This window comes from Elephantulus edwardii, unplaced genomic scaffold (assembly GCF_000299155.1).
Source record: "Elephantulus edwardii isolate Elephantulus edwardi_28Jun2011 unplaced genomic scaffold, EleEdw1.0 scaffold00007, whole genome shotgun sequence".
In the NCBI taxonomy this organism is placed as follows: domain Eukaryota; kingdom Metazoa; phylum Chordata; class Mammalia; order Macroscelidea; family Macroscelididae; genus Elephantulus; species Elephantulus edwardii.
The window spans coordinates 10,121,482-10,141,318 of NW_006399757.1; the positions used below are offsets into that span (position 1 = coordinate 10,121,482).

Here is a 19,837-nt window from a genome sequence, read left to right on the forward strand (position 1 = left end):
AGTGAAGGAATGAAAACCCAAAATCCCTGTAAATGTTCATTAAAACTAATAAAATTTAATAATAAAAAAAATTTAAGTATGGATTTCAAAATTTAGCATGTTAGGACTGAAAGTGCTCAGCTCCTGGGCTGAGGTTGACTCACCTTCAGTAGTGGGGAGTCCTCCCTGACCCAGGTGGGAATCCTGGAGAGCACTAAAACATGAACGGAAGAGTCTTACCAGGGGATCCTCAGGGCTGGGTTTCAACATCGTCGGTGGGACAGATCAGTATATCTCCAATGACAGTGGCATCTACTTCAGTCGCATCAAAGAGAATGGGGCTGCAGCCCTGGATGGGCGGCTTCAGGAAGGTGATAAGATCTTCTTGGTGAATGGCCAAGACCTACAAAATCTTTACACCAGGATGCTGTAGACCTTTTTCGTAACGCAGGCTATGCTGTGTTTCTGTGAGTACAGCACAGGTTACAGGTGCAGAATGGGCCTGTGGGACACAGGAGTGAAGGGGAGCCAAGTGGTATTCCTGTTGCCATGGTGCTGATGCCAGTGTTTGCCCTTACTGTGCTTGCAGCCTGGGCCTTCATGCGATACCAGCAACAACTTTGATAAGCTTGCTTTTCTCCACTGTCCCCTGATGAAAAGAGATTTTTTTCCTTCACCCTCCTCCCCTGCTGCCTTTTCCTCTCGCTACATAGTCAACACATGATTTGAAATGACTGATACTCAGAATGTTGTTCAAAATCTGTGCTCAACCTTCACTCTAATGAGAGAGTAAAGGTATTAGAAGGAAAGCAGAAGAGAAGATATGCTTAGAACAAATGAATTATATATATTACTACATCTATCAATTGAAATTGAGCTACCACCCAAAGAGGGATAGATTCAGTCTTCCTATCACTACAGATGGTAATATTTTCTTAGCTGGCATAACTCAAAGGGTAGCTGGAAGAGATGAAAGGATTTTAGTGATCTTCCTTGGACACTTTTTGTGTCCTTTATTTAATTTCTAACTACACACCTGTGTGCCTATGTTAAACAGATAGTAATGAAGGGAACAGTTTCACTTTATAAAAAAACTGCATAAACATACATGTAGCCTTAAAGCAATGAGACGATTATACTCTGGTTTCTGGGTTTCTTACCTGAGGGATGAGCTTGAAGAAACATTTTGAAACGTACACTATGGGAGTCAATCTTTAAAGGGGATGCTCACTCAGTAATTTCAAAAAAAGACAGCCCCAAAAAACTGAAGCAGCTATTTTTTAAAGAGTTTTGTAATTTTTTGAGTGAAAATTTACATATTTCATTCAATAATTCATACATGTTTTCTTTCCGACATAATTGATTCGTGAATTAGAACATCTGATTAGCTTTCATTGTTTATTGCTTTACCCTTCACCAATTTATTTATTAATTTTATTCCTCTTTCTTTCTGTTTCCCTCCCTGGTAACCATCCAAGAATGATTCTGTATATAAACTTTACCTTTGATTCTTAAAATAGTGATTTTATACCGTAAAGTCCATTCTTTTGTGACTCAATCATAACTTCTTTGAGATTTATCCATGTTGTTCAGTTTGAAGAAACATACCCCTTTTCGTAATATTTACAATGCAGTTGAAGTAAATTTGTATAATTCACAAGAAATATGTACATGAAAACTTAGAAATCTAAATATAAACTTATTGACCTCTGGGGGGAAAAAATAGCATTTTAGATTGAACATGCACTGCTATGTATTCTTTCTCAAAGTGATTTGTTAAAAAAATCATCTTGGAAACCAAGAAGCACAATTCTCAGTTATTTTAAACTTAGGAATTCCCTGTGAAATAGGGATGACGTTTTAAAATAGCATTATATTAAACATAGCTGACCCTCCACTGCACCTTCAGAGGCTGCAAAGCAATTGGTGGATTAGAATGAACAGTGTACCTTTGGCTTTGCCGCTCAGCCCCTAACCACTAGACCACCAGAGCTGTGGTTAGGTGCCATGAAGTCACCTGCAACTCATTGTGAGCCCTGCCCAACCCTGAACCAGTCTCACTGTCTCCAACACAGATACCCCACAACCCCAGTTACTGTGTCAATCCTCTCATCTGAGGTCTTCCTCACCTGCACTGTCCCTCAACCCTTGCAAACATGATGTCCTGCTCCAAGGACTAGTCCTTCTGGGCAACATGCTCAAAGTCTGTGAGATGGAGTTTCAAAAATCCTTGCCTCCAAGGAAAATGTGGTTTCGCCCTCTCCAGAACAGACCTTTGTGTTCTCTTGGCAAGTCCATGGTATGTTCAAGACTTTTCTCCAGCACAAAACTGCAAGGCATTGATGATTCTGCTGTCATCCTTTTTTTCCACCTCTCTAAGGCATAGCAAGTAATTGGAAAGACCATGGTCTGGATCAATCTCTTCTCTATCATGGTGCTACCAATTGGCCCAGTGGTAAGAATCTTCATTTTCTTGGTGTTGAGATGCAATCCATATTAAAGACTGAAATCCTTTCTGTACCAAATACCTCAGGTCCTCCTTAGTTTCAGCAAGCGAGGTGTGTTATCTATATAACACAGGCTGTTGATGACTCTTCCTCCAATCCTGCTGCCACAATCCTCTTAAGTCCAGCCCCCTGAATTATATGTTCTGCATATAGATTGAAAAGATATGGAGACTGTGTGCATCAAAAGCTTTTCCCAGTAGCATGAAAAGAAAACCTACGGGTAAAAATTTGGCAATACCATATCAGACAAGGGTCTCATATCAAAAGTTTACAGAATCTTAGAGGACCTCCATAAGAAAAAGACTGATAATCCAATTACAAAATGAGCAAGAGACATGGAAAGACTTTTCTCAGAGGAAGATATTTTGATAGCCAACAGACACATTAAGAAATGCTCAAAATCACTGACAATAAGAGAGATAAAAATCAAAACTACAAGAAGATACAATCCCCCCACCAGTAGCAGTGGCAAAGTTTAATAGGACAGCAACCAATAAAGGTTGGAGAGGATGTGGTAAGAGAGGAACTCTCATACACTGTTGGTGGGATTGTAAAATGGTACAACCACTCTGGAAGGCAGTTTGACACTTCCTCAAAAAGCTGAACATAGAAATTCCATCTGATTAAACTATTCCACTTCTAGCAATATACTGTAAAGAAATTAGATCTGAGACACAAATAGAGATTTGTACACTGAAGTGTTATTCATAATTGCAAGAAGATGGAAACAGTCCAAACATCCAACCACAATCGAATGGATTGATAAATTGTGGTACATTTACACAATGGAATGCTATGCAGCACTCAGAAGCAATGATTTAGAAAATTACTGCATAACTTTGAAAAGACTGGAGGGCATTATGCTGATTGAACCAACTCATTCTCAAAAGGATAAATACTGCATAGGACCATTATTTTTTTCTATAATTATATTTTATTAATTTTCATAAACATTTACAAAGATTTTGGGTTTCCATTCATTCACCGCTGCACCATTCTCTCTACCCTCCTCCCAGTTTGTTCTTGTCCAAATGCCACAGTGCTTGTCAAAGCCAGTTCTGATTAATCTTCTTTGTCAGTGTGTCCTTTGCCATTCCCTATCACTCCTCCCTGAGAGAGACTTCACCCTGAGTCATAAGGAAAAGGGGACGGCGTATTCTCTTAGCTACTTCCTGCTGAAAAGGGACGCTGTGGGTTTCAGGGTGAAGATCTTCTCTCACTACTCTAAAGGGCCCCTTTGGCAGTAGGAAACAAATAGACTATTATGGAGACTAATTTCGGAATTTAGATTCACTCTTATTGATTGTGCAGGACCATTATTTTGAAACCAGAAGGATAACTAGTAAAACATGTATAGGGATCCAAGGAGGGATGAGGTGGGAACAGAGAAGTGAGGGTGGGCAGGGGGGCAATCACAGGGTTGCACAGTTTTGTAGGGGCAGGCAGGTAAAGGAAGTGGGAAAGATCTTATGGGGATCTGGGGTGATAGGTCATGAAAGGCATGGTTTAGTGATTGGTTTTATAAAACAATGCATGAGAATGGTTATATGATACACAATGTGAATGAAGGATATGTGAAACAGTGTATATGAACTCTGTACACAAACCAATGTAAAATTTAAAAATTAAAAAGAATTTTAAAAAAATAAAGATATAAAGAAAGGACTTATCCCTGATGCATTCCTTTCTTGATTTTGTACCATGCAGGGTTTCCTGCCTCTGTTCTGGTGACTGCTTCCTGGTCTTGGGTTTCCCATGAGCACAATCAAGTATTCTGGGATTCCCATTTTTCTCAAGGTTCGCAACAATTTGTTGTGTCCACACAGTCAAATGCCTTTGAATAGTCAATGAAACACGAATAGACATTCCTCTGGTACTTACTGCTTTCAGCCAAGATCCATCTGATACTCATCGTGATGTCCATAGTGCCATGGCCTCTTCTAAACTCAGCCTGTATTTCTGGTAGTTCTCCATTTATAACCTTGAGTAGGGCTTTGCTTGTGTGTGATATTTCCACACTCTGTTGGGTCATCTTTTTTTGGAATGGGAATAAATAATGGGTTTGTTCTAGTCATTTGGCCAGATTTCTTGGCATAGCCTGGTGAGCATATTATTGTTGTTTTTGTTGTTGTGTTGTTGTTAGGTGCTGTTGAGTCGAGTACAACTCATAGGGACCCTAGGAACAAAAGATCTGAACCCTGTTCAATCTTGTGCCATCCTCACATTTCCTGACACACAAAAACCCATTACAGCAGTCACCTCATAAATCCACCTGGTCAAGGGTCTTCCTCTCCTTTGTCAACACTTCATCCTTCTCAGCATCAATTCCCTCTTTAATGAATTACCTCTCCTAGAAACATGCTCAAAGCATGTAAGGCAAAGCCTCATCATTCTTACCTCCGAAGAGCACTCGGCTGCACCTTCTCCAAGACATATTTGTTTATTCTTTTGGCAGTACATGAGATGATCAGTGCTTTTTTCAAACAAGACAGATTAAAGGCATCAATTCCTCTGTCATTCTTATTCACTGTCCAGCTCTCAAATACATAGCAAGTGATCAGAAAGACTATGGCCTGAATCAGACACACCATAGTCCTTAAACTGAAATTGTTACTCCTCAATAATTTGGAGACGTCCCTAACTGCAGATTTTCCAAGTGCAATGCATCTCCTTTCTCCCTGACTGTTGGTACTAAGGATGTTAATTGTGAATCTTAGCAAGATGAAATTGTTGACCGTTTCATTATCTTCTCCATCCATTTTGATATTGCCTATTGGTCCAGTGGTAAGAATCTTTCTTTTCTTGACATTGAAATACAATCTATATTGAAAGCTATTTCCCCCAATCTTCTACAACAAGTGCTTCAAGTCCTCCGCACTTTCAGTGAGTAAGGTTGTGTCACCTGCAATTGGGAATTGTCGTTATTGTTGTTAAGTGCCATTGCATCACTTATGACTCATAGCAACCCTATGTACAACAGCTCTGAACCCTGCTCTATCCTGTGCCAACCTCGTCATCTCCGCCACAACCACCCCTATTACCCCAGTCTCTGAGTCAACCCATTTCATCAAAAGACCTCCTCTTGTAGTGTCTCTTCACCCACCCAAGCATGACATTTCTCTTCAAGGACTGGTCCCTCCTGCAACATGCCCAATGTATATCAGACAAAGTTTCAGAATCCTTGCCTCTGAGGAGCAGCCTGGTTTCACACTCTTCAGGAAGAACCTATTTGTTCTCCTGGAAGTCCATGGTACATTAAGAATAAAGGCTTCTTTAACCCATCCTAACTAAAATGTAGAGGTCAGCTATAGGTCAGTTTTGACCGGATAACTCACAACAACAACAAAATGTATAAATATCTACAAACCTGAATGACTATAAATGGAGATGGATATGACCCAAAGAACACTAACACTAACCTAGATTCCTCTGGGTAAAACCATGGGAACAGAAGGTCAAGTTCATGAGGGGGATAACATTTCTTTTTCTGAAACTGAAAGTGAAGGTTAATTAATATAATTCTTCATTTTGACCTAACAAGTATTTATTGAGACATGTACATTAAATTGTACATGAAAACTGTACAGGAAAAACTTGTGGCTGGGAGGCCACAGTGGATTTCAGAAAAACTTCACACCCACTCACACTGTGAACCTCAAGTGGTTGGATTATTTGTGTTTTTAATTTTTTGCTATTATTTTATACTTAGGGTTTTTTCCTATAATCGGCTGGTGCAAAATGCAAAATTAAACATGGATATATACACTCATTACAAATCTGAATTCTGTCATAGAAATATATTTGGAGTTGCTTAGGGGGGAAATAGACAAAAAGAAAGCTTTCTTGAGCAGATGGCTCATTTTGTATCAGTGTGAGCAACACATTTACTGAAATCGAGTGATCATCATTTGCTTTTGATTACCTTGATAACTGATCCAAATTTACTGAAGGGCCAGTCAGTGTTTCTTTTTCATATTTTCTATAGCGAGTTATTTCAATTGAAGTACTACCAGTTCTTAATTTTTTTTCTTCAGTGCAGTGTAGTCCATAAAGCATTTCTATTGCAGAATTTATTTTATATATATTCTACAGGGAGACAGTCATGGTCATCAGTAATAAGTGATTTTCACAGAACAAGAATCTTACATTTATTTTCTGGACACCTGAGGATTATAGAACTCAAGTTGATATTCCTTAAGTCGATCTTTCAATGAAGTATTCTTATTGGAACTAATCTGTCATTTATGAGTTATATACAAACAATGTAATGCAGGTGAATTGTGCTGACATTGGAGGTGATTATAGTATTAGGATTTATGTGAGCCCAAGGAACAAAGCAGCTGATGGTCTAATAAATCAACTACCCTTTATGTGAATGGCTTCTCTGCATTAGTCATCTATGTACCAGAACACTGTTTTGATTTTAATGGCATTGTTCTTCACAAGGATAACATTAACTCCTCCCTTTTGGGAGAAGATTTCTAATTGTCTCACAATTTCTATTTTCTGTGTTATTTTTGTTGTTAGATGCTGTCTGGTCAACTCTTGACTACTTATAGTGACCCTGTGTATAACAGATCAAAACCTTGCCCAAACTCTTGTTCTTCCTAATAAGTCCTCTGTAGCACAGTGGGTTTGAAATGTTGGTCTGCTAACTAAAAGGTTGACAGTTTAAACTTACCAGTTGTCCATGCATGAAAACTGTGCTTTTTTAGATTTTTTTTTTTTAAGTAATCTCTATGAAACCAAATGGTCAACATTTTCCCCACAGCAGTGATAATAAGGTTGGGAGGTGGGTGAGCAAAAAGTATTGAGACAACCAGAATAGAAGATACACCCACTGAAAAATATGTATTAAAACTGTTCAATGAGAACCTACTTTTTAACTGAGATTTTAATGAAAGATTATAGAGAACTTGGATTTCCATTCATTCGTTGTTGCACATTTTCCTCCCTGCCCATCCCTCCCCCCAGTTCGCTTTTCTCTTTGAAAAGAAAAAGAAAATTCTTTCATTGTTATACAATCCCGCCCCGAGTCCACTTTACCATGCTGTCCTTGTTCTGGACTCCTTTCATGCAAATAATACCTAATCATATATTCCTTTAATACAGTTCTCTCCCTCATCGGTTTCAGTGCAGTATACATTATTTATCCTCTCTTTTCTTAGTTTCTCCACAAACCAATGTCAGTCCTATTTTATAATAGTAGAATTATGAAGTATTTGTCTTTTTGTGACTGAGATATTTCTCTCAACATAATGTTCCCCATAGTCACCCATTTTGTATAATATTTCATAAGTTCTTTGTTTTTCAGTGCTGCATAATATTCCATTGTGTGAATATACCACAGCTTCTTTATGTATTCATTTGTTGAGGGCACTTAGGTTGTTTCCAACTCTTTGCTATTGTGAACAAAACAGCAATAAACATGTTGTTTGTTGTTGTTATGTGCCATCGAGTCGCTTGCGACTCATAGCAACCCTATGTACAAGAGCTCTATATGTTCTTCTATCCTGTGCCAACCTAGCCATCCCAAATGCACTTATTCCCACCTCTCCAGTCACAGAATCGATCCATCTCATCAAAGGTCTTCCTCTCCTTCACTGCCCCTCCACTCTGCCAAACATGATGTCCCTCTCCAAGGACCAGTCCCTCCTTACAACATGCCCAAAATATGTCAGACGAAGCTTCAGAATCCTTGACTCCAGGGAACGTTCTGGCTTCACCCTCTCCAAGATGAACCTGTTTGTTCTCCTAGCAGTCCATGGTATATTCAACACTCTTCTCCAGCACCACAGCTCAAAGGCATCAATTCTCTTTCTATCAACCCTATTCACTGTCCAACTCTCTGATGCATAGCACGTAATTGTGAAGACTATAGCCTGGATCAGGCGCACTTTAGTCTCCAGTCTGACATCATTGCTCTTCAATACTCTTGAGAGGTCCCTCACAGCCGACTTTCCCAATGCAATTTGTCTCTTGATTTCCTGGCTGCTGTTACCAAGAGTATTGACTGAGGAGACAAGTAAATTAAAACTGATAACAATCTCAATCTCTTCACCATCCATACTGATGCTGCCAATTGGCCCAGCGGTTAGAATCTTTGTTTTCTTAATGTTGAGCTTCAGTCCATATAGGAGGCTGTAGTCCTTCATCTTCTACAGCAAACGCTTCAGGTCCTCCTCAGTTTCAGCAAGCAGAGTTGTGTCATCTGCATAATGCAGGCTGTTGATGATTCTTCCACCAATCCTGATGCCACATTCCTCTTTGTATAGTCCAGCATCTCAGATGATCTGTTCTGCATACAGATTGAAAAGGTATGGAGACAGAATACACCCCTGATGAACCCCCTTCTCGATTTTGAACCAGGTAATGTCTCCTTGCTCTATTCTGACAACTGTCTCTTGGTCCAAGTGTAAGTTTCGCATTAGCACAATCAAATGTTCTGGGATTCCCATTCTTCTCAGAGTCAGCCATAGCTTATTGTGATCCATACAGTCAAAAGCCTTGCATAGTCAACGAAGCACAGATAGACATTCTTCTGGTATTCTTTGCTTTCTGCTATGATCCATCTAACATTAGTTATAATATCCCTAGTACCACAACCTCTTCTAAATCCAGCCTGCACATCTGGCAGTTCTCTGTTGACATATTGTTCCAAACGCTTTTGGATAATTTTCAGCAGAATCTTGCTTGTATGTGATATCAGTGATATTGTTTGATAATTTCCACACTTTGTTGGGTCACCTTTCTTTGGAATTGGGACAAATATCGATCTTTTCCAGTCAGTGGGCCAGCTGGCTGTTCTCCAGATTTCTTGGCACAACTTAGTGAGTACATCCAGGCCATAGGTGTACATATATATCTGTTTGGGTGGTAGTTCTGCTTTCTTTAGGGTATATTCTCAGTAGTGAAATTGCTGGGTCAAATGGTATTTCTATTTGCAAATTTTTGAGAAAGTGCCTTAATGCCTTCCATAGTGGTTACACCATTTTACACTTCCACCAACAATGAAGTTCCAGTTTCTCCACAACCTCACCAGCATTTGTTGTTTGCTGCTCTGTTGAATTTTGCTATTCTGACTAGGTTGAAATGATATCTCCTAGTTGTCTTGATTTGCATTTCTCTTAGAGCTAGGGATTTTGAACATTTCTTCATGTGTTTGTTTGCCATCTGAATTTCTTTGGTGCTTGTGTCTGTCCATATTCTGTGCTCATTTTTAAATTGGGTGGTTTACCTTTATCTTGTGGTGCTTGAGTAGTCTAAAAATTCTAGATATAAGTCCCTTATCAGACATGTTATTCCCAAATATTTTCCCAGTATGCAGCCTTCCTTTTTACCCTGTTGGAGAAGTTTTTGGATATGCATAGAGATTTTATTCTTAGAAGGTCCCATTCAGCTATTTTATCCTCTCCTGGTTGTAGTTTTAAACCTACAACAAGAACCCAATTTTCTACATAAACTTTCACCAAGATCAATCACAAGGAAATGTTTTTTAAAAGAAATACACAGACACTAATTGAGCCCATTGTTGCAGTCATTAATGAAATCCATCTCATTAAGTATCTTCCCCTTCTTTTCCAATTCACCCTTTCTGAGCATGATATCTTTTTCCAAGGACTGGCCAGGTTTACCAAACTGTAGACATTAATGTAGCACCTTAGTGACAGCCATCATTTCCAAATATCTTAACAGAATCTTCTAGGAAAAGAGATTTGAACATACCATGGACAGCCAAGGAAACAAATAGGTCTTTCTTGGAGGGATTGAAACCAAGTTTCTGCTTGGAGGCTAGGATTTTGAAGCTCCATCTTACATGCTTTGGGCATGTGGCTAGGAGCACCAATCCTTGGAGATGGACATCATGCTCAGAATAGTCGACGGACGACACAGGAAAGGAAGACCCCAAAGGAGATGGATTGATACAGTAACTAGGGAAATAGGGGTTAGTGTGTCAGAATCAGTGAGACTGGCTCAGGACAGGGCAGGCTTCAGAACTGTGGTTCATAGGGTGGCTATGGGCCTCAGAAGACTTGACAGTGCATAACAAGAACAACAGCAACAACATATCAATGATGGATAAAAGTAAAATTTAATCAGTCTGAGTGGTGCTCAGTATCTCACTGAAAGTTGGAAGTCCATCCAGAGGCATCTAGAAGAAAGGTCTAACAATCTACTGAAAAATCATCAACCCTGTAGAGCATAGTTCTACTCACATCTACAGGCTCACCATTGGAGTAAATTGAAGATAACTGCTACTAATAACAAGTGTACTATACTTTGGAGAATTCAGTTGTGAGAGTTAAACCATTAGACTAGAAGTAAAGAAGCCAAAGTCTTATTACCTACAGTGACTCTTAGGACTTGTGTTACGCAGTCTTTCAAAGGCCTAGTCTCCTTGTCTCCGGCATGGATTAAGCAGCAGTCTAACACATGGCTTCTTTTTGAGTCAATGATAGAAAATGCATCAATTTTTGTGTCAGCTGCTGATTGTTCTTCATCTTTCAAGTATTTTTTGCCTCTTGTTCATGTCTCTAAAAGCATACAAAATAGTCCTTTCTACTAGATGGCTTTCTGAAACCCGAGTGACCACTGTGTTACCTGAAATAGGAAGAACCAGTTCTTGGAAAAATAGATCATGCTGGGAAAGGTGGAGGGTCAGGTGCATTGACATGATGGCTGTAACGACAAGGTCAAGTGGATCAGAGATGCTGAGGATTGTTCAAGTCTCTTGTTTAGGGGGTGACTATGAGTTGTAGCAACTTAAAGGCACCTAACAACAACAAGAACAACAACTTGAAGTAGTTGAGGACTGGTAACTAAAAAGAGACAGTTAAAGGAAAAATGAGTTAATTTTACAAATCTAAATTGTAATTATAAGATAGAGGATATTAAATAGCTAACACTTTCTGCAATAGCCATTTGGAACTAACTCCAGGGGAAACTTGAACGATATGAATAATAATAAAATCATAATAGCCACGTGCCCCTCACAGGGATACTATGCCTTAATGTTTCAATATTTGTGGAGCCCTTTGCGCACCACTAGAATTATGCAAACAGAAATGATTAAGTATAAATGTCATACACCACTGTTATTTCTACATAAATTTTCTCCTGGTAATTTCTTGAATTGTGTCATTCTTGTAAGGTAGGCACTCTATGAAATGAATAATATATGAGTAAAGCTATGGAAGAAATATATATATACGGTAATAGATAGTGATGATTTCTAGTGAAATAAGTATGCTCTCATATTAAAGAATGAAAATAGATTCATTAATTGCAACTCTAAAAAGTCATTCCTTAGTCATAAAATAAGAAAATGAGAATCTGGAATAGACACTTAGGATATAACTGTCTATAAAGAATTTGCAAAAACATTTGCTTTTTTTTAATGAAGGAGACAGTTGAGTTTTTATTTTTCAAAACCGAAGTAAGTATGATATTTTCTTTCATTTATTGCTTGAGATAAATTTTACATATTAATTTTATATATATTCCATCCTATCTTTCTGTTCGCTTCTCCATTACTAATATTATGTATGCTCCTGCATAATAGTACTCTTAATGTCTCTAAGTTAAAATAAATCTTCACACCCTGTTTATTTTTAATGTATTTTCCTAAATGAACCACTGTCATTGTGATATTGTCTTTCGTTTCAACCAAGGTACCTACTAGATAAGCTACATTGACCCAAACAGTCTCTTCACTGTAATCCTGGATCTTCACCAAGTAGAGTTGCTTCTGTCAGGGAGTGTTATTATTATTATTATTCTCGTTTAGTTACAAAATTCACATATTTTGTTTTCCATACAGTTTATTCCAATTCCCTTCAACACCCCATCTATTCAATCATACAACCCCAAGATTAACTCCCCCCTCCTCCTGCACATCCTCATCCCTCTACTTCCACCTCTCCCCCTCCCCCACCTTGGATCCTTATACTCATTCTACAGTAATGGTTTTATAAAATATTTGTCCTTGTGGGACTGAGTTAATTCACTCAGCGTAATGCTTTCCAGTCCCTAACAAGTTAGGTAATTATTTACAAAATTGTTATTCCTGGGTGCTGCATAGTTTCATTGTGTGAATGTACCATAATTTATCAATCCATTTGTTTGTGGTTGGACATCTGGCTTATTTCCATGTTCTTGGATGGTGTGTAACACTGCCATGAACACTGGTATACCAGTCTCATTTTCTCAGGGTATATTCCAAGCAGTGGAATAGCTGGGTCATATGGAACTTCTATGTTCAGCTTTTTGAGGAAGCACCAAACTGCCTTTGAGAATGGTTGCACCATTTTACAATCCCACCAACAATGTATAAGAGTTCTTTACTCACCACATCCTCTCCAACATTTATTACTTGCTTCCCTGTTAAACTTTGCCACTCTCAAAAGTTTATAGAATACTCCTGGGCCTCCACAAGAAAAAGACTAATATCCTAATTACAAAATGGGCAGAAGACATGGAAAGAATTTTCACAGAGGAAGACATTCAAATGGCAAACAGACACATGAAGAAATGCTCACAATCTCTGGCAATAAGAGAGATGCAGATCAAAACTACAATGAGGTACCATCTCACTCCAGTAACAAAGAATTGTCTTTAAAAATGAAAGATCCCCTGAGAGGTTCTGTTGATAAGAAGGCACTTATTGCCCTTGGTCTTTTCCCCTTTCACATAGCTAAAGTCATTTTCCTCAAAACAAAGAAGTTTCTAAGGCTTTGAAGGGAAGTGAAAGACAGTAAGGCTACATCTTTATGGAGAGAGTAACTGAGTGAGGCAACTCTAAGTAGACTGCACGTGGACATAAATCCCTCTTGTTTCAATTCTTACTAAGATCACTTGTTATTGCCAATGAGTAACAAACCTGTATTTTCCATTCACTAAATGTTCTTGCCAGCATTCTATTTTTTAACAGCACTGACCTTTTTGAGCACTCATCCACTGACATTAAGTCAGTTCTGATGCATAGCAACCCCTTATTGAGTTTCTGAAGCTGTCAATCAAAATGGAAGGAGACTGCTCATCTTTCTCTCTTGGAGCCACTGAAGAATTCAACCACAAGAGACTCTCAGCCATTGGGTTAATTGAGCAACTCGCTTATTAGAGCACAACTGTTTGAATTTATGTACTGAACATACTAATTTTTGTTTTCCCAGCAACATTATTATCTTTTCACTCTTAAACTTGATCAAGAACATCTTCTACTCTGTCAACTGCCCTTTCAACCAGCCCATTCTCCCCAGAGGATAAAGGGATACAGATAAATATTCAGAGCTGCTCCATTAGTACTCGGGAATCTGGCTTGCCTGCCCTTTTAAAACCTTGCACCCTTTTCACAGGCCTCTGGAATCTCTCTCCCTGTTGATCTGCTACCTTCAAATCTAGGCCCTGGAGGTGGTCAAAGGATAGTTGCTGGAGAGATACCCATGGATCTTCTTGCATGTGAGGGTATTTCACCAGCACAGGAGCTGCTTCCAGGGGAAGATGCAGTGAGGAGGGAGAAGGAAGAGAAGTAAGCAGTCAAGTGCAGAACAAGTGACAGCTTCTGCCAGAACTGTGCTCACCCACAGAGCTAAGAGTCTGAAAATTAAAAAAATTCAATTACCTTCTAGTCTCAGACTTCTTTAAATATGTTTAAAGACATATGTCCAAGAAGTGGAGCCTGGAGTCACCAAGTGGAGAAACCCTAACACCTTCAAGAACTTTGTTTCTTTTTCCAGGTCGCTTGATCTACCATCACTCTCCAATGCAAAATCTTTGGCAGAAAATAAATCTATATATTATGCTATCCATGCTGTTCGGTCTAAACTGCTTCTTCACCCATTGGTATGGATTGTCTGGTGCCACATATGCACCCAAAAAAATATGTTAAAAATTATAACCCCAACGCTTGTCATTGGGAGCTCTTGTGACTTAGTGGCAAGATGCTGTGCTGTAATTCTTAAGGCACGTGGTTTGAATCCACCAAGTGCTACTCCACAGGAGAAGGATGGACAATCTCCTCTTGTCCAATTAACTGGCTCTGAAAAACCTGCCAGAGAGTCAGCTCTGGGTTGATTCCGACTTTTGGTACACAACCCCAGTACTTGTCATTTTAAGGCCATTTGGAAATGAGGCTTTGTTTATATTACTGTGACAATGTGTTGAATGTGTTTAAAATAGGAACAGGAGCCCTGGTGTACAATAGTTAAATCATTCAGCTGTCTACCAAAAGGTTGGTGGTAGAACACTCCATCCGCTCTGTTGAAGAAAGAGGTGATTACATGCATCTGGAGAGATGTAAAGTCTTGGAAACCCTAAAGGACAGATCTAATTTGTCCCACAAGGTTGCTATCAGGCACATTCAACCAGATGGCTGTGAGGTTTGCTTTATTTTTTTTCCCAAATGGTTATCTTTTAGTGTTTTTTTAAATGAGGTTTTCCCCCTTTGTGAGTTTTTTTAAATCAATATTTTTATCATTCATATACAGTGTGTTTCACACTTATACACTGTGTTTCATACAGTCATTCATTTGCATTATATTTAGTGAGCTTGTTTTTCATTATATTTAGTGAGCTTGTTTTTATTTGCTATTTAAATAAATCTCCTGAAATCTGGAAAACCAGACTAAGCGATCACTCAAGCACAAATAAAGAGAGCTAAATGCCAAGCAACAAGCAGATCACCAAGGACTGAGGAGGGAAAGGCGACAAGAGTCTGGGACCTTTCTTCAGAGCTGACAGAGAAAGAAAACCGCCTAGAGGTTTCATTAGCCTGAATTGGGAAATCTAGTTTCCTTGACTATAATGAAAGAGAACTCTCGTGGCCTAGTTAGCGATGAGGAGTTGTGCTGCCAACCCAAAAGGACCAACTACTCCTCGGGGGGTGGTGGGGGCAATCTCCTCCTGAGCAATTTACAGCTTCTGAAAACCACTGAAGGGTCAGCTATGAGTCGGCTCCCATTCATCAGCACATAACAGAAACAAAACTGTGAGAAAATAAATTTTCGTTTGTTAATGCCAACTGTTTGGTAACATTCCTATTAGAGCAGCACTAGACAACTTAGTTACCCACTTTTTAATTTTATTCTCACAAAGTTTTATTTATTCTTATCAAATAAAAAATATTTAATAGACATTAGCTTGTTTGCAATATTTTTACATTAAGTAGCTTGGTTTTTATTATATAACAAAACTCTTGAAGCTTTCAGAAGTGACAAACCAAGATTAAGAGGAACTGCTGATGCAAGTAATATTCTTGTAACATTGACATGTTACTATGTAAAAGGAACTGCAAAAGGACACTTATAATAAGGTTATCTTATAGTTACCATCATATTCGTGGATCATCTTTTACCCATTGTTAGTGAAGCACTGATCTATAAATAATGTGGAGAAATGAGATTGAATTCTCAACCATAAGTCTGCATAAATAAGTGGCTATGGTGCAGAAAGCCATACCACAATGTACTAAAAAATTGCTGTGGAGCTTTCTCTTAAGCAATAGAATGGAATAATTTTGCAAGTTGAGACCTAGGGACTCATCTAAACCCAGTAATTAAATATTGGGGAGTTAGAGTCCTGATCTAAGGCTCTTTCTTCTATAAATCTTTACAAATAGCTGATATATCATTAAGACTAAATACTCAAAAAGCTACTTAATATTATCTACGTTTCCCAGTGTGGTTAGCTTCTCCAGACAATGCTAATACCTAGAAAAGCCCGGGTTGGTTACACTGTGGCTTAGTGGATAAACTGTTGTTGTTTACCAAGCCATTACTCAGCATACCCAGGAAAAGTAAGTTGAAGAGGGTTAACTAGGTAGGTACAGTCTCCAATTCTTAATTGACTCTTTGTCTAGACATTGACTAAGGCATTTTCATCTGGAGAGAAAAGCCTTCACTGAACCCTACAAAGATGTTGGCATTAGATCTTTGATTAATGAGTATCATGATTCCACTTCTCAATTTTTTACTAAAACATTAGAATAAATTGGCCCATATATTCTTGACAATATTGTGAGTCTGTTTTTTATAATATGGATAATAAAAAAGAAGCTGAATATTATTATGATTTAAATTATCTTAGCAAGGCCATTTTATTTTTTTCCAAGTGTGTCATAGTATTTTTTTATTCTGATTTTAATAAAAGTTTACAAAGTTCGGTTTTTCATTCATTGGTTCATTCATACAAATTGTCTTCCTTACTCCTCCTCCCATTAAATTTGTGATGCAAATCCTATTGCAGATCGCTAATTGTCATACACATTATGTCGAATCATCCATCCCTTTCAAATTAACCAAGAGAGAAGAAAATAGACGAATTGAACCTTCTAAAAACCAAATTCCTGTGTGCTTCAAAAAAGTTCTCCAGTAGAGTAAAAGGAAGCCCTGGAGGAAAATATTTGCAATGGTATATTTGATAAGGAACTCATAGCTAAAATTTATAGAATATTCCAGCACCTGAATAAGAAAAAGATAAACAACTCGGTCACAAAATAGGCAAAAGATATGAAAAAATGCTTCACCAAAGAAGAAAGTCAAATAGCCAGAAAATGCATGAAAAGAGCAATTCCATTTTAAAAGAAAATATATATTATATATTGAAGATAAAATTTCCACTTATCTGTAAAGTGGAACTAAAATCTGATTGTATAAGGAAGAAAAATGTCAATGGCATATTCACTTAGTTGCATGGAAATGGAAAATGTGTCTTGTTTTAATACAACTTACAGACTGGTGCCACAGTCTGTAGGGAGTTGCACTGCTAAGGTAATGCCTCTATGGAAGTTTGAAGGCACAAGTGGGTCCACAGGAAGCAGATGGGCAATATGAGGGATTTACAGCCTCAGAAGAACAGGGCCAGCTATGAGCTAGTTCTGGCTGGACAGTAATGACAGTGAGTTTGTAGGCTTAGCCTGTTTTAATTACCCTCTTACATTCTATTTTACTGCCCTTACTTATAAGGCTGGCCCTTATAAATTCTGAACAAAAAGCCTTAATTATTTATGGAAAAAGTCTATACTCTGAGTCTGAAATCCAGCCTAGCTTTCGCACCGCCCCCCCAAGCCTAGCTTTTGACAATGCTGGGCAATATCTGAAATCTTTGCTTAGCTCTTCAGTACCTTAATAACTGCTACCTGTTAGCTAGAGAGAAAGAGTATATTTGGGTACGTAGCAACAGAGCTTCTAAATGCAGAGCTTAACAAATTTGTATGTAGAATTCAGAATTTGCTATATATAACTCCCTCTTTTTCAATGTTCTAACACACAAGCCCAGCCTAATGCTCTGACCTCTTGTTTTCTCCTCCCTGCAAAGCAGCAACATTTTTCCTTTTATTTGCCGTGTTGCAGGTTGAAAGGCATTCAACCTGAGAGAGAGTTGGTAGACAAGAGCTCAACTCACTTTCTTCCTTGCTTTCACACTAATATGTGACTCTCCAGTGTTGGAAAATTATTATTTTATGTATTTATAAAACTTGTTCAGCTTTTATTGTTAGTTCCTCATAGTGGGAATATAAATCTGTTGGTTTGTAACTCCTTAATGACCCAGGCAAGTTATTAAATTTCAAAAAGTTATTTCTTACTAGAAAATTATTTTGTTATAATATTTTGTTTCACTTACATAATAGGATATTGGAAATACTTTTGATAATTTATGGTTTATCCTGTTAAATTTTTCTCAAAGACTGTAAGATACAAAGGAATGAAGACCAAGAACAGAAATGTGTAATAACATCACAAAACTGTTACTTTCTCTGAATCATGAAACCTTTACAATGAAATTTTATTTTAAAGCTATGTATCCTATGTAAATTTAATTCTATGATGTCAGCAGTTGATCCCAAGGTACAAAAATTCCAAAGAATGACCAGAGCCACACGTTACATCAAGTCAGTCCCTAGTAGAGATTAAAAAGGTGAAGCAACTAATAAAAGAATACTTTAGTGTTGGCAAAAATAGGGAACATATAGGAGATAATTCAGTACTTTGGAACTAGTAAACTGAAAGATCTGTTATCTTTCTTTCAACAAGGGACTCGGTCCATCCAAGCCAGCTCACAAAGAAGTAATCTGGAAAATACATTTACCTTGTTTTCCTCCCAGATAGAAGATGTACCAAAAACAACTGGTCAACCTAAACCAATTTAGGAAGTGGCATAAGATAAAAAACTGATGATGATGAAGGAAGAAGTCAAATGTGCACTGCAGAGGAGCAAAAAAAAAAAAAAAAAGACTTCAGAACTTACAGACATATCAGTGACCAAATAGAGCCCTAGATCTGTTCACTCATCTATACCAAGAAATGTTGATGATGGCGTCTTGGTCAGCTCACTAGGCAGAGATCCATATTTATATCCAGTCCGGTAACTAATCACATGAATTGAGTATATCTAGGAAGCTTCTCAGTGTTTAGTTATATATGTGGCCGTAGGGCAGAATGCACAAATGTTTATATACAATGCCCAGAGATACATCTCTACATGTACATGCATTTTCTCACTTGCCTTACAACACATATACACATCCACATAACTACGCACATACTTTTAGTTGTTTTCACCATTATTGAAAAAATTGTATATGCCATATAAGACACTAAAATTTGCCTTTTTTTCCTCTCATTTACTTTGGTCAAGTTTCACTAACTTCACTCATATTTTATATTGTCTTTCCCATCACCAGACAGTAACAAATGCTTGTTATCTAGAAAGTAATTTCCTGCTTCTTCTCCCTCTCCTTTCCATCACTTGTAACCATCATAGAATTTTACTATCTTACTTCTTCAGTATTAAAAATACTACTCTTGATGTTTTTTTTTATGTTTACTTGTGCTTTATTGATTATGCAAAGTTATTTGACTATATGGAGCATAGAAAAATTATAGCTATTCAGCAACCATTGGCCCTTGGTTACTTTGTATCAACTGCCAAAGCGGGTCCATTACCTGACTGGTTCTGGTCAGCATGTCCTCAAGCACAATATCAGTGTCCCCTTTTTCTTAAGGCCTCTTTGCACCTCCACGTGCCTTCAGTGCAATCTGACGAGCTGCTTCACAGTAAACACTCCCATCCACTTGACTCAAATCAAACTTCAGATGTCCTCAGGTTTGTTTTGGAACAGTACAATGCACTCTCCTGGCTAACCTGTGACCCTGCAATCCAGGACAGACGCTCATGTCTCCCAATTTTGTGGTGCTGAATCAGTTATATAACTTTATCATGAATATGCTGTGATCTTCATTTGATGGAACTGTGCAAGAAAAGAACAAGGATAAAGGCTATTTCACTGCAGGATTAAGTTGCAATTATCTTCTCAGTGAACGTCATTTGTGATAGGGTCTAATTCTTATTACTTC

At 38.1% G+C, this 19,837-nt stretch overlaps 1 protein-coding gene across 1 annotated transcript in view; it reads right to left on the reverse strand.

Moving 5' to 3' along the window:
• Positions 1-229: 229 nt before the first annotated feature.
• The window catches only part of VWDE (von Willebrand factor D and EGF domains), a 129,953-nt gene continuing 110,345 nt past the window's right edge, over positions 230-19,837 (reverse strand). The window contains exon 30 of the mRNA XM_006880378.1: positions 230-382. Coding sequence (XP_006880440.1) covers positions 230-382 — 153 coding nt within the window. The remainder of the gene's footprint in view (positions 383-19,837) is intronic.